This window comes from Aegilops tauschii, chromosome 2 (genome assembly GCF_002575655.3).
Source record: "Aegilops tauschii subsp. strangulata cultivar AL8/78 chromosome 2, Aet v6.0, whole genome shotgun sequence".
NCBI lineage: Eukaryota > Viridiplantae > Streptophyta > Magnoliopsida > Poales > Poaceae > Aegilops > Aegilops tauschii.
Window position 1 is genome coordinate 188,359,491 of NC_053036.3, and position 23,465 is coordinate 188,382,955.

General features: G+C 47.5%; 1 protein-coding gene across 1 annotated transcript; it reads left to right on the forward strand.

The window, feature by feature from the left end:
* Positions 1–9,038: 9,038 nt before the first annotated feature.
* Positions 9,039–19,616, forward strand: LOC141040874 (uncharacterized). Its single transcript, XM_073506988.1, has 4 exons — positions 9,039–9,155; positions 9,952–10,587; positions 10,714–10,749; positions 18,918–19,616. Exons 1-4 carry the CDS (start codon positions 9,039–9,041, stop codon positions 18,996–18,998), a joined length of 870 nt encoding a protein of 289 aa, XP_073363089.1. The 3' UTR covers positions 18,999–19,616.
* The last annotated feature ends 3,849 nt before the right edge of the window (positions 19,617–23,465 follow it).

The window sequence follows — 23,465 nt, forward strand, 5'->3', positions numbered from 1 at the left end:
CTGTATCATGTTGTTCGGGCTATGTTGTTCGGATAATATAATGTTAATCTGTGTTTAACCTGTAATTGCCATGCGGTTGTATGTCTTGATTGCTTCTGGTTATTGTGAGCTTGCAAGTACATTCAATGTACTGACCTGGCGTGTCATGCCAGTTTGCAGGTCATGCCGAATTTGATTGCTTGCTTGTCATGGTTTCCGTTCGTGCGAGCTAGGATAAGCATTCCAGCCAGAGTCCCTGCGGAGTGGAGTTCACCACCGTCGTCGTTGTTCCGCTGCTAGAAGTTTTTCCGCTGCTTCGAGTTGTCCTGCTGCTTGCATAGAGCAACTGAGGATGGCGTAGTGTCGCCGTGCCGATGTTATTCCTTTTAATATCAGAGACCTTGTATTCATATTCGTGTGATAATAGAAAGCTGGTTTGTTCTATGCAGTGTCGTATTCCATAAGACTTCTCCTCGATCTCTGGGCTGGAATACGGGGCGTTCCGGTTTCTCTGAGCCGGTGTGCCAAGCCTCCTGCACCCGAGGCAAAACCATGAAGGAGGGACGGCAAGAACGCGAGTTCGGGGCGCCAGGCTGGTGCGCTTGCCTCTCCGGCCGACCTCGCGCCAAGTGTGGCACGCTAGCTTGGGGCGATCAAGGCCTGCGAGGGATTCAGAGTAGGAGGAAGTTGCTTCTCGGGAGATTTCGCCGCCCTGGCAGAAGGGACCCGGGGGAGCCACAGTTAGGAGGAGGAGCAGCACTCGAGAAATTACAAAGATAAGGTACTCACTTGTTTATGGCAATATACTTCCTCTGTTTCAATGGCCGGAAGGCATCACCGCTGCAGCTTGGAGATCCTTTCCTCTTCCGGAGCGCATCGAAGTTCAGTCAGAGCCGGTCGAAGCCTTGAGTACGGTCATCAGCGCCAGACGCGGCTGGAGTAGCTCCTGAGGAGGCGACCTCAGGGGCGCGGGGCAGCGTGGGGACGTTGGCCCCCGCCTCCTGGCGACCCGCTGGGGCCCTGGGGGCTGCGGCCTCAGGAGTATTGGGCTGCAGCACCCCTCCAGCCGCTTCCTCAGGACGGCTCTCTAGGGGCCCGTGGGGCGGCCCCTCGGGAGCCCCGAGAGGCGCCGATTCCTCAACAGCCGCGTCACCAATGGCCGACGGTGGTTGCCCCCTGCGCCCACTTTCGGGGAGGTCGCCGTGCTGGCGGTAGGCAAGGGAGCCACGGAGACAGGGCTCTCGCGAGGCCCTTTGAGACCAGGCGGGCGTAGTCCCCACTCATCGAAAGGGGGCATTTGCCCCGCGAAGACCGCCTTGTTCGAGTAGCAGTACAAGAGACAACCCTCCTCCGGCATGTCGGCTGGCGACGGGTCGCCCGTCAGGATCTCGAGCACAGTTTGTTGCGCCTCAAGAGGAAGCCTGGACTGGTGAAGCCTCATGCGATCCTTGCTACCGGACAAGGTCCACATTGATCGAGAATGACGCTGGAGCGGGGCAACACGGTGTCGGACGAACTCCTTCAACACCATGGGCGCAGTCACGCCAAGATCCTTCAGCCTCTTCAACCGGAGCGAGACGAAGGCAAGACACGGGTCGACGAGCCTCTCGTGGCCCCAGCCAGAGCTGGGAACAGCGGGTGCTGATGGAAGCGAGAGCAGGGGGCTGAGCACGCCGACGTCCACGAATACCCACCGCCTCCGGAACCCGCTCGCAGACGGTGGGAGCTCAAAGTCTATCCCCGAGCCGGCCATTGCAGCCACGGCCTAGAAGCTCAGGCAACCCGAGCACTGACGAGGGTCAGTCAGGTGCAGCGAGAAGAAATGGCGAAGTAGGGCCACGGAAGGAGCAATGCCCACCATGGCCTCGCAGACAAAGGCGAAGACGGCAAGAAGAGCAACGGATTGGGATCTAGATGCAGCATATGGATCTGATAATGGGAAAGCACGGCATTGAAGAAGGTGGAGAAAGGGCGAATCAGGCCGGCCCATAGGGCGTCAAGGTGGAAGTGGACCTCGGTGGCTGTCCTATCGACAGAGGCACGAGATGCGGGCCAGGCCACCGTCTTCCCCCATTCGTTGAAGTCGGTGGCGAGCGTCGGGCGGACCTTGCCCATGGCTTCCTGGTTAAGTACCACAGACTGCTCGACGGCTGGCTTGAAGGCCGGAGGTGGTTCGGCTGAGGACTGGGGATCCTTCTTCCCCCTCTTCGTTCGGCTAGGGGCCATGGCAACGGAGAGGACAGAGCTCAGGTCAGGTTGGAAGAAGAGGCTGTTGTTTCGAGGAGGCGGAAGAGTTGGGGAAGCGCGTCACCAGCGACAAAGGAGTAACTGTGTTGGCCACGGGGGCCGCCTAGCTAGGCGGGTATCAGGGCTGTGTGGGGAAGCAAAGACGCCCACGTCCCGTCAGTCACCACGTGTCAATCAAGGCCGCAGGCAGTTGGGGCCCGCGCGCTCAGCACTTGCCCCTTGGCTTCGCCTCGAAGCCAAGTCCGAGCGCGCCTTGGGCCGGGGGCTACTGTCGGCGTTCTGGGAACGGGGGTCCGCAGACTTGCCTGCCTGTGGCCCGCGGCATGGCTTCTACAGTGGCCTGGTACGGCCCATCTTCACCAGCAAACACTCAAGACCCTCGCGAGGGGCCAAGCCTCGCGAGGTGGACGACACAAGACCTCCTCAGGGGCAGCCTCCCTAGGCTGGCTCGCGAGGGGCGGAGAGATCAAGGCGAGGGACACCTCGTGAGGTTCCCGTGACATGAGCCATGACGACCAAGGCCAGGCGGGAGCCAGAGGGCGCAGAGTACTGGTTTCCTCTTTGGTGCTAAAGGAGCAGGCGCAGGCGAGGAGTCCCGAGGCCTCAAGCAAAGGTTTCCATATCGGTGCAACAAGACCAAGACCAGCAGGACGGCAGGACGAAGGTCATCGCGGAGCCCATGACGGCGTCACCACCAGAGCCTTTGGCAGGCGAAGACTACCTTTTGTCAGGATAGCTTGTACTAGCTGTCCCCCTTCAAATTGGCCGTTGTGGGATTCCTTCCCGCCTAACATTTGGGAAGAGGACCCGGGCCTCTATAAATAGGACTAGCCACCACGTTAGCAGGGGAGAGATTCAGATCACCATCAACCACAGAAGCTCACCGAGCTCAAGAACACCTCTCCTCAGGAGGTAGTTCTTCCCTTGTACTTGTTCATCCAAGCCTACTAGGCAATCCACCACACCACACTGGAGTAGGGTATTACACCACATCGGTCGCCCGAACCAGCATAAACTCTTGTGTCCCTTGTTCTTCGGGTTCAGCGAGCTAAGCTTTGAGATTGCGGTGAGAGCATGAGCTAGGGGGGAGAGATCTTCGTGCGCACCCCAGAGTTCGAACCTCAAGGGTTTTGCCAGAACCCGTAATCCGACAATGAGGCATGGAGCAACTCTGCCAATCACCCTCCTGAGGGCCATGGGGGAGCGAGGAGGAGCCTGGGGCACTGGCCATGTCGGGAGGTTTTGTTCGTGGCTAATCTTGAGGGTTTTTCTTTTGCGCGATGTGAGATGGCATTTGGGGATCTACATCTCCTTATTTAGATGCCGTCCGAGCATGGTGAGGGGCTTGTTTGCAAAAAAGCATGGACCGTTCGTAGTCATCCAGCGTGCGAAAATCGAAGCAACAACAGAGAGGAACCACAAAAGACAGACACATCGAGGTCACAGCCAGACTGTCGTTGGTCCGAAGTGTAATGAAGAACCTGCCTTGAAAAGCCGAGGACATAAGCCGGATACTACGTCGTCATTGAAGGCAAGTACGGGGGCTACTGAGGGAGTCCTGGATTAAGGGGTCCTCGGGTGTACGGGCCGTGTGTTATGGGTCGGACTGATGGGTCGTGAAGATACAAGGTACAAGACCTTCCCCCGTGTCCGGATAGGACTCTCCTTTGCGTGGATGACAAGATTGGCGTCTGGATGTATAGTTTCCTTCTTCTGTAAACTGACCCTGTGTAACCCTAGACCCCTTCGTGTCTATATAAACCGGAGGGTTTAGTTCGTAGAGGCAATTAGAATTAATATAGGCTAGATATCTAGGGTTTAGCCATTACAATGTCGAGGTAGATCAACTCTTGTAACCCCTATACTCATCAAAGTCAATCAAGCAGGAAGTAGGGTTTTACCAACATTAAGAGGGCCCAAACCTGGGTAAACATCGTGTCCCCTTTGTCTCTTGTTACCTTCGATCCTCAGACACACAGTTCGGGACCCCCTACCCGAGATCGGCCGGTTTTGACACCGATAGAGACTTAACCCACGAAGGGTAACGGTTGCGCGAGTCCACGGAGGGCTCCACCCATGAAGGGTCCATGAAGAAGCAACCTTGTCTATCCCACCATGGCCATCGCCCACGAAGGACTTGCCTCACTTGGGTAGATCTTCACGAATTAAGCGATCTCCTTGCCCTTACAAACTCCTTGGTTCAACTCCACAATCTTGACGGAGGCTCCCAAGTGACACCTAACCAATCTAGGAGACACCACTCTCCAAAGGTGATAGATGGTGTGTTGGTGATGAACTCCTTGCTGTTGTGCTTCAAATGATAGTCTCCCCAACACTCAACTCTCTCTCACAGATTTGGATATGGTGGAAAGATGATTTGAGTGGAAAGAAACTTGGAGAAAGCTAGAGATCAAGATTCTTGTGGTTGGATTGGAATGTCTTAGTCTCAACACATGAGTAGGTGGTTCTCTCTCAGAAAATGAGTAGTGGAATTGTAGGCACGTTCTGACGGCTCTCTCAGAAAATGAGTAGTGGAAGTGTAGGCACGTTCTGATGGCTCTCTCAGAAAATGAGTAGTGGAAGTGTAGGCACGTTCTGATGGCTCTCTCAGAAAATGAGTATTGCAAGTTTGCAAGCCCATCTCGGTGAGACCGAAATTAATGCAATAGGCAACAGAGAGTTTGCAAGCCCATCTCGGTGAGACCGAGATCCCATCGGTGAGACCAATATGATTAGGGTTTCTGGGAGTGGCTATGTCAAGTGAACTCGGTGGCGCTAGATAGATCAAATCGGTGGGGCCAAGTTTTACTTTTGGTTTGGGACATATGTGGAAATGATAAAGTGGTTGAGGGCTTTGGAGCATATCACTAAGCACTTTGAGCAAGCAAGCCATTAAGCAAAACCTCATCCCCTTTTAATAGTATTGGCTTTCTTATGGACTCAGTGTGATCTTGGATCACTAAAACAGAAATGAAGAATCTTGAGCTTTTGCCAATCTTCTGTCCTTAGCATCTAGAAGGGGTTCCACATCCTCTTGTCCATGCCACGCCTTTGTTGAACTTTCTGAAATATACTAGATAAAAATATTAGTCCAACAAGAGATATGTTGACATTAATTACCAAAATCACCCAAGCAGCACTTGTGCTTTCAATGTCCCCCTTTTTGGTAATTGATGACAACATACATCAAAGCTTTAGATAAAGATATGAAGAATAATAAGTAAAGCTTTGGAAGGACATGTAACATGCATAGGCTCCCCCTACATGTATGCAATCATGTGAAGATAGAGTATTAGAGCATGTGAATGCATAAGCATGTCAGAGCAAGCAATGAGTTACATGTATCTTGGTTATATGCATCAGAGCAAATGATGTAGATACAAGAAATATACCTTCATGTTCATGAGTCCTTCTTGCAAACAATATGTACATCAGCAAGAGATCATCATGCACATGAGTGTGATACATATACTTACCTTGTGGTCTTGAGCTGGCTTTGGAGGAGGTGAACTAGAGAAAACAGGGTTAGATAACACATAAACACCTACTAAGCAAAGCAAGAACAGGAAACCACAAGAATACCAAGACTGGGATGACATGTAATGAGTGAGTACTTAGTACTCTATTTGGATATAGACATGTCCCCAAACAGTAAAGATATGCAATGAATTCCAAAGATTTTCTTCCCTTGGATACGAGCTCTTTCTCCCCCTGAATATGATATTTGATAATGGGAGAGGATAGGGAAAAGAAAATCAGAGCAAAACAATCATAACAACCATAATACATACAAACATGTCTTTCCCCTCTTGAAGACATGTGACTTCTATCCTCTATGGATGATAAGCATCTGGATAAGCTTAAGGTGTGCATTCTCTCCTATGTGATAAGCTTTGATGTGCTCTCTCTCCCCCTTTGACATCAATTTCCAAGAAGGGACCTTCTGGAGCATGAGTCAAGTAGGTTTGGTCCTTGGGTCACATTATAAAGCAACATGTAATTTAAGATGCTGGTAGAGGACAAGAATCATTGAGTGGAGGTGGAACAGATATGCATGATGCAAATGACGAAAGGTTTTCTCAGTATTGAAATTGGTAACGCCGAGTTATTCTCGTCGGTGACACCGAGTTGGAGATGTCAGAGATGATGCATATCGGTCAGACCGGGTTTGTCCTTGTCGGTTGAACCGATGAACAATCTACCATGTGGCATCGTAATTCGGTCTAGCCGGGATGTATAAATCGGTGAAACCGAGTTCAATACAGAGGAAAAATCTTGTCATCTCAGCTCACCAGGCAAATAAGATCTCACAAAGATTTGCAAGGAATTAACTAAAAGATTTGCAATGAATTGGATGCAGGGAATGCAGAACATAATAGACAAAGAAAAGAAATCTAGATGAAGTGAAAGCGAAACATGCTAGGCACAAATGCAAAAACACAAGGAAACACTGGAGAACTTCATCTAGAGAGGGTCGGCGACAAAGTCACCTATGTTAGAGTATATTGACTGAGGAGTAAAGTGAGAACACTCGATCGTAGGTCATACTCATCGTTTAAGCTCAAAATGGGGTTACCATCTTTCATTTAAGCATTTTGATGTACTCTCATCTTGTTGAGCCGCTTTGACCCATGACTTGGGGTAAAGCTTCTCTAAGATGGAATGACATACCTTGGGTGGTGGTGTTGATCTTGGTCATGTAGTTGAACTTGTGTAGGATGCTCAAGGTTGATGTAGCTCATCAAGAGTTGGGAGCACCACTTGTAGTTTTGAGTTCATCTACCTACATGGGTTAGTCTTGTAAGGAAGAGGACTTATGTATCCAAAGTGACAATCATGAGATTTGATACCAATTGATATTTGATATATTAAGCTTGTCAAAGGACATTTTGAAAGGATCCATGCTTCCTTGACTTCAACCACCATATTGTAGAGACTTGGTAATGTAGAGATTGCTCAAGATGTGAGTGAATTGCAATCTCATAGATTTAGTTTGATCCAAGTACCTACAAGGGTTATATAAAATGCAACGGTACAAGTATAGATTCAAGACATATGATCATCATCATAAGAGAAATATCAAGGATTAGTCAAAGGCTCATGATGCCTTGCATGCATCCAAATGGAGTTTCTACTGCAAGTTTGAGGCATCAATGATGTTAAATTCTCCTCTCAAATGGCAAAATACTTTCTCATCAAGCGTTTTGGTGAATATATCCGCCAATTGCTTATCGGTACGAACATGCTTAATATCAGTGTCTCCTTTAGCAACATGATCTTGAATGAAATGATGATGAACTTCAATATGCTTAGTTCGCGAATGTTGCATGGGATTGTTAACAATCTTAATAGCACTTTCATTATCACAAAGCAACGGAACATGTTTCACATATATCCCATAATCTTTAAGAGTTTGGGTCATCCAAAGTAATCGAGCACAACATGAACCGGCGACAATGTATTCCGCTTCGGCGATGGATAAGGATACCGAGTTTTGTTTCTTGGAGGACCAAGACACAAGAGGTCTACCAAGAAATTGACAAGTACCAGAAGTGGACTTTCTATCAACCTTGTCACCGGCATAGTCCGAGTCGGAGTAGCCAACAAGATCAAGAGAGGACCTCTTAGGATACTGTCGGATTATGGGGTTCCGGCAAAACCCTTAAGGTTCGAACACTGGGGTGCGCACGAAGATCTTCTCCCTACCGATCCACACCCCAAAGCCTAGCCGCGATTCTAAGCTACACGATGAATAGCACAAGAGACACGAGGTTTATACTGGTTTGGGCCACCGTTGTGGTGTAATACCCTAATTCAGCGTGTGGTGTGGTGGATTGCCTCTGGGCTGATGATGAACACTACAGAGGAAGAACAGCCTCACGAGGGGTGTTCTTATGCTTGGTGGGTGCACTACTTGGGAAGGATTCGATCCCTCTCTTCGGTGGTGGCTAGCTCTATTTATAGAGGCCCTAGTCCTCTTCCCAAATATTGAGCGGGAAGGGAGCCAACAACGACCATTTTGAGAGGGGACAACTAGTACAAGCTATCCTGACTAAAGGTGGTCTTCGGCTGCCAAAAGCACCGGCGATGACGCCGTCTTGGGCTCCACGGTGACCTCCGTCCTGCCGCTCTGCTGGTCTTGGTCTCGTTGCACCGATATGGTAACATTTGCTTGATGCCTCAGTACTCCGCGCCTGCGCTTGCCCCCTTTGCACCAAAGAGGAAACGAGAACACTGCGCGGGCTGGCGCCCGCCTGGCGCCCACCTGGTCTTGATCGTCATGGCTCACGTCATGAGCACCTCGCGAGGTACCCCTTGCCTTGATCTCTCCGCCTCCTCGCGAGCCTGCCTGGTGAGGCCGCCCCTGAGAAGGCCTTGCGTCATCCACCGCATGAGGCTTGGCCCCTCGCGAGGGTCTTGAGCTTAGGTTGATGAAGACGAGCCATACTGGGCCACTGGTGAGCCACGCTGCATGCCGTAGGCAGGCAAGTCTGGGGACCCCCGTTCCCAGAACGCCGACAGTAGCCCCCGGGCCTAAGGCGCGCTCGGACTTGGCTTAGCAGCGAAGCCAAAGGGCAAGTGCGGAGCACCGCGGGCCCCCAAAAAGCCTGCGGCCTTGGTCGACGCGTGGCGAGTGATGGGACGTGGGCATCTCCGCTTCCCCACGCTTCCCCAATATCCGCCTGGCTAGGCGGCCACGAAGCTTTACACAGTTATTCCCCTTCGCTACCCGCGCGCTTCCTGTTCCCCTCTCTTCCTCGAACCTCTGTTTCCACTTGCAATCTGACTTGAGCTCTGCCCCCTTCATCGCCATGGAGCCCACTAACAAAGAGAAAGGGAAGAAGCCCGTGCCCTCGTCTAGCTCGCCTCCTGCGATCGAGCCCGCCGTCGGCCGGTCGCTGGTGCTCAATCGGGAAGCCTTGGAGAAGGTCCCCTCCGCACTCGCCTCCAGCTTCAACGAGTGCGGAAAGACGACGGCTTGATATACGTCCCATGCCTCCATCGACAGGACCGTCACGGAGGTTCGATTCTTCATCGACGCCCACTGGCCTGGCTTGGTTCCTCCTTTCTCCGCTTTTTTCAATGCGGTGCTTTCCCACTATCAGATCCATATGATGCATCTTGATCCTCAATCCGCTACCCTTCTCGCTGTCTTCGCCTTCGTCTGCGAAGCCATGGTGGGCATTGCTCCTTCCATTGCCCTTTTGCGCCACTTCTTCTCCTTGCGCCTGACCGACCCATTGCAATGTTTGGGGTGCGTGAGCTTCCAGGCTGTGGCAGAGACGGCTGCCTCGGGGATTGATTTTGGCCTTCCACCTTCCATGAGTGGGTTCCGGACGCGGTGGCTGTATGTGGATGTCGGAGTGCCCAGCCCCCTGCTTTCGCATCTGACATTGCCTACTATCCCCAATTCGGGCTGGGGCCATGAGAAGCTCGTGAGCCCCCGGCTCTCCTTCGTTTGGCGCCAACTGGGGAGGTTGAGGGAGCTTGGCGTGACTGCGCCCTGAGTGGTGAAGGAGTTCCTCCAGTGCCGCAGACGGCAAAAAGGGTGTGGACCGTTGCAGTGTACTGGCAACCGCTGGCACTTATTTGCCGTCCGCAAGCAGACGGCACGCCAAGCGGACGGCAAATAAGTGCCAGCGGTTGCCAGTACACTGCAACGGTCCACACCCTTTTTGCCGTCTGCCAGCAGACGTAAAGAGGGGGCTATCTTTTTTTTTTGAGGGTAAAAGAAACCCGTTGTCCCCACCTCATCTATCTTTATCCCCACCGGTTGCCCCACAGCCGAGCGCCGCCCGACCCCGCCTCCCTCGACCCTGCGCCGCTGCACCACCTCGCCTCCGCCCGCCGGTGCGCGACGCCACCTCACCGGACCCCAGGAGCCCCGCCGCCTCGCGCTGCCACCTGCGCCGGGTCGCGCGCCGCCACCTCCCCACAAGCTCGCCGCTCCGCCGCGGAAGCCTCGTCGCCGGTCGCCCTGACCTCGAGATCCTCCGCTGCCATGGGAGCGGAGCACCGAGATCCTCTGCACCCCGCTCACTTCCCCGCGTCGCCACCGCCGCCCCACGCTGCCTCGCGCCCGTTGCGCCGCTGTACGCTGTGCTCAAGCCCTGTTTTTCTTCTATTCTCCTTTCCAAGTCTTCCTCTCATCTTATCCATTGGAGGCCGCAGCCGGTAGGTCGCTACTACTGCTGGTGGCGTGATTGCCATCGTTGTGAGATTGCTGCTGTTCTTGGCGCCGCTTCTCGTCGTGGTCACTGCCGTGTGGTGGCCGCTCCCGCTCCCCTGCTCCTTGCGTCGTCGTGGCCGCCGCTGCTGCCGGTGGAGCACGGCCTGCTGCTGGCCATCGGCCCACCCCCGGTCTGTTGCTTCTCCAACTCCTTGTGTCACTCTTGGTTCGATCTTTAGCGCTGGAGCAACATAGTTCCTGTAGGTGGGTTAGCATCTTGGCTGAATTGTTTGATGTGGCCTGTTTTGCCTGTTCAGGTATGCCAACAGCTTGACGAACATCTCTATATGCGTGTAAGCAATTAAACCTGGGGAGAGGAGTTAGTTTGCAAGTTATAATTCTGTTTTATCTTACACGTGAGGATTAGAAACGCTCTTGTACACTGGTTTTCCCTTGCTGTACATCACTGAACTTGGTTCAGTTAAAAACTGCAGTGGCTGACAGTTCTGGACAGAAAGCTTCTATCTAAAAAATGAGTTAGCTATGCATAGAATTTAGAGTTGGCCCCTTTACATAAGTTTTAGATAAAGTTCCAAGGTTTCCGTAGAGTACTTATTTGCTTCGTTTGGATGTACGGTTTGAGAGCAGCCATCATTTTAGTTTTCTGTCCCGAAATTTATGTTCCTGGGTGCAGAATTTGTTGTATGGCAGGCCATGCTGGAGGTTTAATTAAATTAAAGTCACAACACAAAAATTGTAGAGGATATTCTGCAGATGCTTAAACATATATTATTTGTTAGATTTCGTGTTATACACTAAATCCTATGAAATTATTAAGATGATTGTACTATGTTGGACAGAATTTTATGTTTGACTTGGTGATTGTAACTAGACTTATACTCTAAGATGTTGTCACCGTTGATGATATGAGGACTTATAATGTGATAACGTACGTATGAACTGGGGTCTTGTGCGTAGGAGCGCCACTAAATTATATATTCTTATGTGTTCAGACCATGCTTTTAGTAAAAAGAGTTAGCTATGCTTAGAATTTGGCACACAAATAATTCTCCATTAACCCTTTTAGTAAAAAGAGTAGAATCAATTTTTCCAATCTCAAAGCCTTTCTCGATAAGGAACTTGGTCAAGGATGTATACCACGCTCTAGGAGCTTGTTTAAGACCATGAAGAGCTTTATGAAGTTTGTAAACATGGTCGGGTTTTTTAGGATTAACAAAGCCGAGAGGTTGTTTAGCATAAACTTCCTCCTCAATTTCACCATTTAGAAAAGCACTTTTACTGTCCATTTGATACAATGTGATGTCATGATGATTGGCATAAGCAAGTAAGATGCGTATGGACTCAAGTCTAGCAACGGGGGCATATGTCTCACCATAGTCCATACCTTCGACTTGAGTGTAGCCTTGAGCGACGAGACGGACCTTGTTGCGTACAACTTGTCCATCTTCATCTTGCTTATTCCGAAACACCCATTTGGTACCAATGATGTTGTGGTTTTTGTCGGGCTTCTCAACCAATGTCGACACTTGGTTCCTCTCAAAATTGTGTAGCTCTTCGTGCATGTTATTTATCCAATCCAAATCTTCTAGTGCTTCTTCAACCTTCATAGGTTCAATGCTAGAGATGAATGAATAATGTTCACAAAAATTAGCCAAACGAGTTCTAGAGCGAGTGATTCTCCCGGTTTGAATATCATCAAAGATTTGTTCGACGGGATGGTCTCTTGAGACTCTTGCTCTAACTCGTGAAAGCTTTTGTTTGGGTCGGGGTGGAACATCTTCTTCATCATCTTGTTCTTCCTCTTGGCCTTCTTTGTTGTTGGTGTTGTCTTTCTCTTGTGGAGGTGGAGAAGGAGGTTGATGAGGTTCGTCTTGGTGTACATCCTCGTTTTCTCCATCTTGGCGTGCCCCACTTGTGGATGCCTCCGAGTCAGCTCTTGGTTCACCTCGTCGTGAGGTAGAAGCTTCCACTTGGATGGACGAGGTACTCTCCTTCACCTCTGTTGGGCGAATCTTGCCAATAGACAAGTCTTGGATTGCTTCCGAAAGATCTTTGTCTCCTACATCAATTGGCAATTGCTCTACTTGCGAGCCGTTAGATTCATCAAACTTCACATCTACCGTCTCTTCAACCTTTCGGGTGAAATTGTTGTAGACATGGTAAGTGTGAGAGTTTGAGCCATAACCGAGTAAGAAACCCTCATGAGATTTAGGAGCAAATTTAGAACAATGATGATTATCAAGAATATAGCACTTTGAGCCGAATATTCGAAAGTATCCAACTTGGGGTTTGTTACCGGTGAGAAGCTCGTATGCCGTCTTACCGAGTAGCTTGTGAAGATATAGATGATTTGTTGCATGACAAGCTGTCTCAACCGCTTCCGCCCAAAAGTGTTTTGGCGTCTTGTACTCATCAAGCATCGTTCTCGCCATCTCAATAAGAGTCCGGTTCTTTCTCTCAACAACTCCGTTTTGTTAAGGCGTGTATGTAGCTGAGAAGTCATGTGAAATCCCTTTTTCGTCGAGAAAGGTATCCACATTTACATTTTTGAACTCCGTTTCATTGTCGCTGTGAACCTTTTTGATCTTCACTTCAAATTGATTTTGGGCTTCCTAGCGAAGTTCTTGAAGATCTTTTGGACCTGCGATTTATCATCAAGAAATAACACCCACGTAAATCTTGAAAAATCATTGACTATCACTACTAGAATCAAGGATTTTGCCGTCTGCCAGTTCTTTGTCGTCTGCTTGCGGACGGCAAAGAAGGTCTTTGCCATCAGCTACCAAACAACAGACGGCAAAGAACTGACAGACGACAAAGAAGGTCTTTGCCATCTGTCATTTCTTTGCCGTCTGCTGGCAGATGGCAAAGAATCTTTGCCGTCTTCTTGCGGACGGCAAAGAGGTGCCAGCGGATGCCAGTACACTACAACGGTCCACCCCCTCTTTGCTGTCTGCTAGCAGACGGCAAAGAGGGGGCTATCTTTTTTTTGCGAGTAAAAAAAACCCGTTGCCCCCACCTCGTCTATCTATATCCCCACCGGTTGCCCCACAGCCGAGCGCCACCTGACCCCGCCTCCCTTGACCCCGCGCCGCTGCACCACCTTGCCTCCGCCCGCCGGTGCGCGCCGCCACCTCACCGGACCCCAGGAGCCCGGCCGCCTCGCGCTGCCGCCTGCGCCGCGTCGCGCGCCGCCACCTCCCCACAAGCTCGCCGCCCCGCCGCGGAAGCCTCGTCGTCGGTCGCCCCGACCACGAGATCCGCCGCTGCCATGGGAGCGGAGCACCGAGCTCCTCTGTGCCCCGCTCACGTCCCCGCGTCGCCACCGCCGCCCCACGCTGCCTCGCGCCCGTTGCGCCGCTGTACGCTGTGCTCAAGCGCTGTTTTTCTTCTATTCCCCTTTCCAAGTCTTCCTCTCATCTTATCCATGGGAGGCCGCAGCCGTCAGGTCGCTGCTTTTGCTGGTGGCGTGATTGCCATCGCTGTGAGATTGCTGATGTTCTTGGCGCCGCTTCTCGTCGTGGTCACTGCCGTGTGGTGGCTGCTCCCGCTCCCCTGCTCCTTGCGTCGTCGTGGCCGCCGCTGCTGCCGGTGGAGCACGGGCTGCTGCTGGCCATCGGCCCACCCCCGGTCTGTTGCTTCTCCAATTCCTTGTGTCACTCTTGGTTCGATCTTTAGCGCTGGAGCAACATAGTTCCTGTAGGTGGGTTAGCATCTTGGCTGGATTGTTTGATGTGGCATGTTTTGCGTGTTCAGGTATGCCAACAGCTTGACGAACATGTCTATATGCGTGTAAGCAATGAAACCTGGGGAGAGGAGTTTGTTTGCAAGTTATAATTCTGTTTTATCTTACACGTGAGGATTAGAAATGCTCTTGTACACTGGTTTTCCCTTGCTGTACATCACTGAACTTGGTTCAGTTAAAAACTGCAGTGCCTGACAGTTCTGGACAGCAAGCTTCTATCTAAAAAACGAGTTAGCTATGTTTAGAATTTAGAGTTGGCCCCTTTACATAAGTTTTAGATAAAGTTCCAAGGTTTCCGTAGAGTACTTATTTGCTTCGTTTGGATGAACGGTTTGAGAGCAACCATCATTTTAGTTTTCTGTCCCGAAATTTATGTTCCTGGGGTGCAGAATTTGTTGCATGGCAGTTTAGGCCATGCTAGAGGTTTAATTAAATTAAAGTCACAACACAAAAATTGTAGAGGATATTCTGCAGATGCTTAAACATATATTATCTGTTAGATTTCGTGTTATACACTAAATCCTATGAAATTATTAAGATGATTGTACTATGTTGGACAGAATTTTACGTTTGACTTGGTGATTGTAACTAGACTTATACTGTAAGATTTTGTCACTGTTGATGATATGAGGACTTATAATGTGATAACGTACGTAGGAGCTGGGGTCTTGTGCATAGGAGCGCCACTAAATTATATATTTTTATGTATTGAGACCATGCTTTTAGTAAAAAGAGTTAGCTATGCTTAGAATTTGGCACAAAAATAATTCTCTATTAACCCTTTTAGTAAAAAGAGTAGAATCAAATTTTCCAATCTCAAAGCCTTTCTCAATAAGGAACTTGGTCAAGGATATATACCGTGCTCTAGGAGCTTATTTAAGACCATAAAGAGCTTTATGAAGTTTGTAAACATGGTTGGATTTTTTAGGATTAACAAAGCCGAGAGGTTGTTTAGCATAAACTTTCTCCTCAATTTCACCATTTAGAAAAGCACTTTTACTGTCCATTTGATACAGTGTGATGTCATGATGATTGGCATAAGCAAGTAAGATGCGTATGGACTCAAGTCTAGCAATGGGGGCATATGTCTCACCATAGTCCATACCTTCGACTTGAGTGTAGCCTTGAGCGACGAGACGGACCTTGTTGCGTACAACTTGTCCATCTTCATCTTGCTTATTCCGAAACATCCATTTGGTGCCAAAGATGTTGTGGTTTTTGTCGGTCTTCTCAACCAATGTCGACACTTGGTTCCTCTCAAAATTGTGTAGCTCTTCGTGCATGTTATTTATCCAATCCAAATCTTCTAGTGCTTCTTCAACCTTCATAGGTTCAATGCTAGAGATGAATGAATAATGTTCACAAAAATTAGCCAAACGAGTTCTAGAGCGAGTGATTCTCCCGGTTTGAATATCATCAAAGATTTGTTCGACGGGATGGTCTCTTGAGACTCTTGCTCTAACTTGTGAAAGCTTTTGTTTGGGTCGGGGTGGAACATCTTCTTCATCATCTTGTTCTTCCTCTTGGCCTTCTTTGTTGTTTGTGTTGTTGTTCTCTTGTGGAGGTGGAGAAGGAGGTTGATGAGGTTCGTCTTGGTGTACATCCTCATTTTCTCAATCTTGGCGTGTCCCACTTGTGGATGCCTCCGAGTCAGCTCTTGGTTCACCTCGTCGTGAGGTAGAAACTTCCACTTGGATGGACGAGGTACTCTCCTTCACCTCTGTTGGGCGAATCTTGCCAATAGATAAGTCTTGAATTGCTTCCGAAGGATCTTTGTCTCCTACATCAATTGGCAATTGCTCTACTTGCGAGCCGTTAGATTCATCAAACTTCTCATCCACCGTCTCTTCAACCTTTCGGGTGAAATTGTTGTAGACACGGTAAGTGTGAGAGTTTGAGCCATAACTGAGTAGGAAACCCTCATGAGATTTAGGAGCAAATTTAGAACGATGATGATTATCAAGAATATAGCACTTTGAGCCGAATACTCGAAAGTATCCAACTTGGGGTTTGCTACCGGTGAGAAGCTCGTATGCCGTCTTGCCGAGTAGCTTGTGAAGATATAGATGATTTGTTGCATGAAAAGCTGTCTCAACCGCTTCCGCCCAAAAGTGTTTTGGCGTCTTGTACTCATCAAGCATCGTTCTCGCCATCTCAATAAGAGTCCGGTTCTTCCTCTCAACAACTCCGTTTTGTTAAGGCGTGTACGTAGCCGAGAAGTCATGTGAAATCCCTTTTTCGTCGAGAAAGGTATCCACATTTGCATTCTTGAACTCCGTTCCATTGTCGTTGTGAACCTTTTTGATCTTCACTTCAAATTGATTTTGGGCTTCCTAGCGAAGTTCTTGAAGATCTTTTGGACCTGCGATTTATCATCAACAAAGAACACCCACATAAATCTTGAAAAATCATCGACTATCACTACTGGAATCAAGGATTTTGCCGTCTGCCAGTTCTTTGCCGTCTGCTTGCGGACGGCAAAGAAGGTCTTTGCCATCAGCTACCAAACAACAGACGGCAAAGAACTGACAGACGGCAAAGAAGGTCTTTGCCATCTGACATTTCTTTGCTGTCTGCTGGCAGATGGCAAAGAATCTTTGCCATCTGCTTGCGGACGGCAAAGAGGTGCCAGCGGATGCCAGTACACTGCAACGGTCCACCCCCTCTTTGCCATCTGCCAGCAGACGGCAAAGAATCTTTCGGCAAAGAGGGGGGCTATCTTTTTTTTTTGCGGGGAAAAAAACCCGTTGCCCCCACCTCGTCTATCTCTATCCCCACCGGTTGCCCCACAGCCGAGCGCCGCCCGACCCCGCCTCCCTCGACCCCGCGCCGCTGCGCCACCTCGCCTCCGCCCGCCGGTGCGCGCCGCCACCTCACCGGACCCCAGGAGCCCCGCCGCCTCGCGCTGCCGCCTGCGCCGCGTCGCGCGCCGCCACCTCCCCACAAGCTCGCCGCCCCGCCGCGGAAGCCTCGTCGCCGGTCGCCCCGACCTCGAGATCCGTCGCCGCCATGGGAGCGGAGCAGCGAGCTCCTCTGCGCCCCGCTCACGTCCCCGCGTCGCCACCGCCGCCCCACGCTGCCTCGCACCCATTGCGCCGCTGTACGCTGTGCTCAAGCCCTGTTTTTCTTCTGTTCCCCTTTCCAAGTCTTCCTCTCATCTTATCCATTGGAGGCCGCAGCCGTCAGGTCGCTGCTGCTGCTGGTGGCGTGATTGCCATCGCTGTGAGATTGCTACTGTTCTTGGCACCGCTTCTCGTCGTGGTCACTGCCGTGTGGAGGCTGCTCCCGCTCCCCTGCTCCTTGCGTCGTCGTGGCCGCCGCTGCTGCCGGTGGAGCACGGCCTGCTGCTGGCCATCGGCCCACCCCCGGTCTGTTGCTTCTCCAACTCCTTGTGTCACTCTTGGTTCGATCTTTAGCGCTGGAGCAACATAGTTCCTGTAGGTGGGTTAGCATCTTGGCTGGATTGTTTGATGTGGCCTGTTTTGCCTGTTCAGGTATGCCAACAGCTTGACGAACATGTCTATATGCATGTAAGCAATTAAACCTGGGGAGAGGAGTTAGATTGCAAGTTATAATTCTGTTTTATCTTACATGTGAGGATTAGAAATGCTCTTGTACACTGGTTTTCCCTTGTTGTACATCACTGAACTTGGTTCAGTTAAAAACTGCAGTGCCTGATAGTTCTGGACAACAAGCTTCTATCTAAAAAATGAGTTAGCTATGCCTAGAATTTAGAGTTGGCCCCTTTACATAATTTTTAGATAAAGTTCCAAGGTTTCCGTAGAGTACTTATCGTTTGGATGTACTGTTTGAGAGCAGCCATCATTTTAGTTTTCTGTCCCGAAATTTATGTTCCTGGGGTGCAGAATTTGTTGTATGGCAGTTTAGGCCATGCTAGAGGTTTAATTAAATTAAAGTCACAACACAAAAATTGTAGAGGATATTCTGCAGATGCTTAAACATATATTATTTGTTAGATTTCGTGTTATACACTAAATCCTATGAAATTATTAAGATGCCTGTACTATGTTGGACAGAATTTTACGTTTGACTTGGTGATTGTAACTAGACTTATACTCTAAGATTTTGTCATCGTTGATGATATGAGGACTTATAATGTGATAACGTACGTATGAGCTGGGCTCTTGTGCGTAGGAGCGCCACTAAATTATATATTCTTATGTGTTGAGACCATGCTTTACTGTGACTGGGATATATGCTTGATGACAAGTGTGGGTACTTCGAGTTCGGAACCGTTTGCCTCACAATTTGTGCCCCGCGGTTGAGGCAAGTTCACGACGGGATAATGACTTGCATAATCTCTACATTCCATTTTTATTTATGATATCTTCCATGTCAATGATGTTTATTATGATGGCGATGGCGATGACCATGATATGTTGATTCAAGTACTATGCTGGCATTTGCATACTTGCACTCATGATGATAGTGAATGAAGGCGTGCACTACCTTGGTGGGCACATTGAGACCTTGATTGTTGGGTTGCGATCTACTTTGGAGGCAACCTCCACATATTGGAGTGAGTGGATGTCGACGGGCGTCCACTCAAGCTATACCGGTATACGCAATGAAATGAGATGAGCATGTAGGCATGTAGGGCACCATTATATGTGTTGAACACTAATGAGTGTATGGTGTGAACCGAGTCTTGGTATATTGATATGAGTACTGTTTATTATTCCTTTATGAACTTTCTAAGTCTTTGTACTCATCCTTGTAGCTTATATGTTTTAGGTAAATCCTGAGGACGACATGCATGGGAGTCTTGGGAGTAGCATCCTCCTCGCCGCATGGGCCTCCTCCTTGCCGGAGTGACGCCCCTCGCCGGAGCAGCGCCGGCCAAGCCCATCGGCCACCAGGTGCGTCCTTGGATCAGTTTCCCACAGGCAGCATGTTGTTCCTACTCCTCTACCTACTACAGCAACACAATGTTCTTCTGTATTGCAATAGAGTAGGAGTATTTGCTAGAGTAGCTAGGACGTACAACTATGGTTAATTATCGCCATGTGTATTGTTTTGTTAGAGCAGATGGCTCCCATGATCCCATCAATTTCGCATCGCTGGATGCTTTATGTACACATGCACGGATCTATCATAACTTTACACTAATTTAAGATTGTCTTGATCTGAAGTGCTGGCTCCAACAGCATTGCATTTCACCAAGTGAAATGCTACATTTCTACTCCTAACCCATTCTCTCTTTCTTAGTGTTTTTTTATGCAGGTTGGAAGAAAAAAAAGAAGATCGAGACAAGATCTTAGTAATAAGATAGTTTTGACTTTGTGAAACTTCCTACCTATGGATGAAACTGTGTAATATTGATGAAAGAGGCAAATACCCTGGTGGTACATCAAGTTGCATAGGATGACCATTTTGGTTCTTAAAGTTGAAAAATACATAAAACTGGTGCTCAAACTTGTTTCGTCGTGCAAATACGGTGCAACTTTTGTTTGTAGCCATAGACGGTGCCTACTTGGTGTGCCAGCGTGGCACCTGGCCCACGGTTAGTGACTGAGCATCGCATTTTTGTGAAAACCCCACTGAATTAGTACTAAATTTGGTAAAAAAAGGGCTCGGAACGCTGGGATCCCACATGTTAGTGCATAGTGCAAAGATAATTCCTTTAAAAAATGGTACACACTAGAAATCGAATCGGCGACCTCGTGAGGGGTTTGTGCCTATGGCGCTAGCCAATATGATAGAAAATGTATTTTATCTAAACAAGATACCAAGTACTTAATCTTTTTTTAAGAAATACTTAATCTATGTATTATAACAGAACACCGTCGTGGCCCTTAAAGGACCGCAGTTAGTGCGGCCCATTTTTTATATGTTTTATTTTTTATTCTTTGTTTATAGGAATTTGTGAAAATATATAAATTGTCATAACAATAATAAAAATAAGTTAGAATATTTGTGTGTTATACGTAAATTACTTTAAATATGATCACACAATTTTTAAAACTATAGATTTAACATTTTAAAAATATTCATATAACTAAAATAATACTCCCTCCGTTTCATATTAGTTGTTGCTGATTTAGTATAACTTTGTACTAAATCAATCGCAATGAATATGGAATGAAGCGAATATTAATTAAGTACAAAAATATATGTATAAAGTGTTCACATATTTAGTAAAAAAATTAACGAAAATATAAAAAGTTTTGTATACATTTAAATATATTTTCATATACTTTAAAAATGCTCATGTTTTCAATCAAATATATTCATGTACAACATGTGTTCAAGCTTCAAGACAATATTTTCTTTGTTTCAAAAAGTGTTCACATGTTTTAATAAAGTTTTTGTGTTTGCCAAATATATATATTTTTTAAACTAAAATAAATATAGATAGATGCATGAAAAAAAATACGAGCCTTGTGTGCCAGGAAAGTAGTTCCCCAAATCATATGTATTATTGTAGTTACATGAATATTTTCAAAAATAATGCATGAATATTTTTAAGTATGATTAGAATTTATTTATTTACAATTTTCTAGAAAAGATAAAATATCTAAGATATTTAAAATGGGCCCCACTTACTCCGGCCGAGTAATGCCCCATGAGGGTGTTGGTAATAATAATTTAAGTGCTCTGTATCCTGTTTTGAACAAGAAATGTTTTCTAGCCTAGTGGCTAGCGCCGTTGGCAGAAGCATGGTAGGTAGACGCTTTGATTCCCACTACTTTCCTTTTTCAAACAAATTATCTTTTTGTACTGTTTACTGACATGTGGACCCGATGCATAGTGGTGTTCTAGGCCTTTTTTTACCAATTTAGTATTAATTCAGGGGTTTTTTTTTCACAAAAAAATGCGATGCTCAAGACATTAGCAGCGGACCAGGTGCACCTACGCCACCTAGGCACCGTCTACGGCTACAAACAGAAGTTGCACCTTATTTGTATGGCCAAACAAGTTTGAGCACCAATTTCACGTATTTTTCAACTTTAGGCATCAAAGTGGTCATGTTGTGCAACTTGATGTACTACCGGTGTATATGCCTCTTGATGAAACTATGTATATGTATGGATGAAACTTGCTACTATTGGTAACATGTGTTGGATATGTGTTTAATATATATGTGTGTTCATGACTATTGGTAATATGTGTTGGATATGTTATATTGGTCATATACACACACACACACATATATTTATATATGTATATATATATATATATATATCTGTGTTTGATTTTCTGTGAAAATGAATTGATATAAGAAAAAAAACAGAATTAAATGGGGCAATATAGGCTCTTTGCCCTCTGCCAACAGATGGCAAAGAGAATGCAGCCTTTGCCGTCTGCCAGCAGATGGCAAAGAGCCATGCCCTTTGCCGTCCGCTGGCTCACGGCAAAGGCCTTTGCATCTTTGCCGTCCGCCAGCAGACGGCAAAGTGCCCTTTGCCGTAGCTCGTTCAGCCGGAGTTTTGCCGTCTGCCAGCAGACGGCAAAGTGCCCTTTGTCGTAGCTCGTTCAGCCGGAGTTTTGCCGTCTGCTGGCTGACGGCAAAGGCCTTTGCCGTCCGCAAGGCATGCCTTTGCCATCAGCCATGGCAGATGACAAAGTTCCTGATTCCTGTAGTGTATGACTAAACCAAATGAATTTCCACCGAGACTTTTATAGGCGTTTGGACCAAAAAGATTCATTTAAAGTAGCTCGAGCGGTCTTCTCATGGTCATGATGTTCTTCACGGGGTGGCTTCCTCCAACCTGTTTTCCTGCTTGACAAGCACTGCACAATCTATCCTTGTCAAATATAACATCTTTCACTCCAAGGATATGATCACCTTTAATAAGCTTATCAAGATTTCGCATGCCCACATGACCTAACCTTCTATGCCACAACCAACCTTTAGAATAGTTAGCAATTAAGCAAGTTCTAGGTTGAGCCTTTTTAGTGAAATCAACAATGTATAGATCACCTCTACGTATACCGGTAAAGACCATTTTATGATTATCTCTTCGAAACACTTGACAATCTACTTCAGTAAATAGGACATTGAATCCAAAGTCAGCTAGTCTAGATACAGAAAGTAAATTATAGCCAAGAGATTCAACGAGCATAACATTTTGGATGGAGCTGTCATGTGAGATGGCCACCTTACCAAGGCCAACCACCTTACCCTTTGAGTTATCACCAAAAGTGACATACTTTCGAGGGCCGTCATTTTCAGCAAGCTCACGAAACATATCCTTGTCTCCGGTCATGTGATCGGTACATCCACTATCAAGAACCCATTCCCTTCCTCCAGCCATGTAGCCGGGAAGATTTGCCATAAGACCAAAGTGTATCATAGACTCGTCGAGATCGAAGTCACTATCATCATCCTCATCATAGTATCTATGTTCAACATTGTCTTGTGATAGATCATCTCTTGGAGAGAGTAATTGACTAGATATATGATCATGACAATGTTCATCTTTATGAATTCTAATGACTTCGGAAATGATGTTGCTAATGATTCCAACATCTCCTTTAGCACGCATGAGGTCATGAAGCTCAAATAAACAATCACCAAACTTAGGATCATTGGAATTCATCTTATTTAAAGCAATTGACTTATGAAGAATCACATCTAGATTTTGCAAGGAATAGTTTGGAAATCGTTCCTCAAGAAACCTCCATATGGTGTAAGCACAATCAAGAGTAGGCAAGCAAACAATCAAATTTCTAGGCAATCCTCTAATGATAAGATTGATAGTTCTAAAATTGTGGATCATGTCAAGAGGCTCATCCGGGGTAGGATGCAAGGGGTCAACAAGGTGTGCACACGGGCAAGTAATGTACTTGTTCAAGTGATATTCATTGAAAATCTCAAGCATCTCATTTTTCCAAGCATTAAAGAACTCCCCATCAAGTATAGGCACTTTACGTCTAAAACTCCCCGTTGTAGACTCATCCATCTTCCTCCAATGGTGATTAAACAAAAGCAATGGAGACCAAGGCTCTGATACCAATTGAAAGGATCGAGAAGAGGTGTCTAGAGGGGGGTGATTAGACCCTCAACAAAGAAAAGTAGCAGTTTTTAAGTTGTTTAAGTTAAGGTGGAGTTTTAGCACAAGTTTAAGCATTCACAATACATTTCAAGCAAGCATGGCAAGAGTATATGAGCAGCGGAGAGTAAAGCATGCAAGTTCCGAGAAAGTAAAGGGTTGGGATTGGAGTGTGCAAACGCAATTGGAGACATGGAGATTTTTGCCGTGGTCCCTATTGGTGGTGCTATCGTACATCCACATTGATGGAGACTTCAACCCACAAAGGGTAACGGTTGCGCGAGTC

What these genes read in the sequence shown, in the direction of transcription:
- LOC141040874 (XM_073506988.1), top strand. Translation starts at nt 9,039, where the DNA reads ATGGAGCCCACTAACAAAGAGAAAGGGAAGAAGCCCGTGCCCTCGTCT. An exon ending in ATCGGGAAGCCTTGGAGAAG is followed by an intron (nt 9,156 to 9,951) that starts GTCCCCTCCGCA and finishes TTTTTTTTTGAG; the next exon opens with GGTAAAAGAAACCCGTTGTC. An exon ending in TGGCCATCGGCCCACCCCCG is followed by an intron (nt 10,588 to 10,713) that starts GTCTGTTGCTTC and finishes TTGCCTGTTCAG; the next exon opens with GTATGCCAACAGCTTGACGA.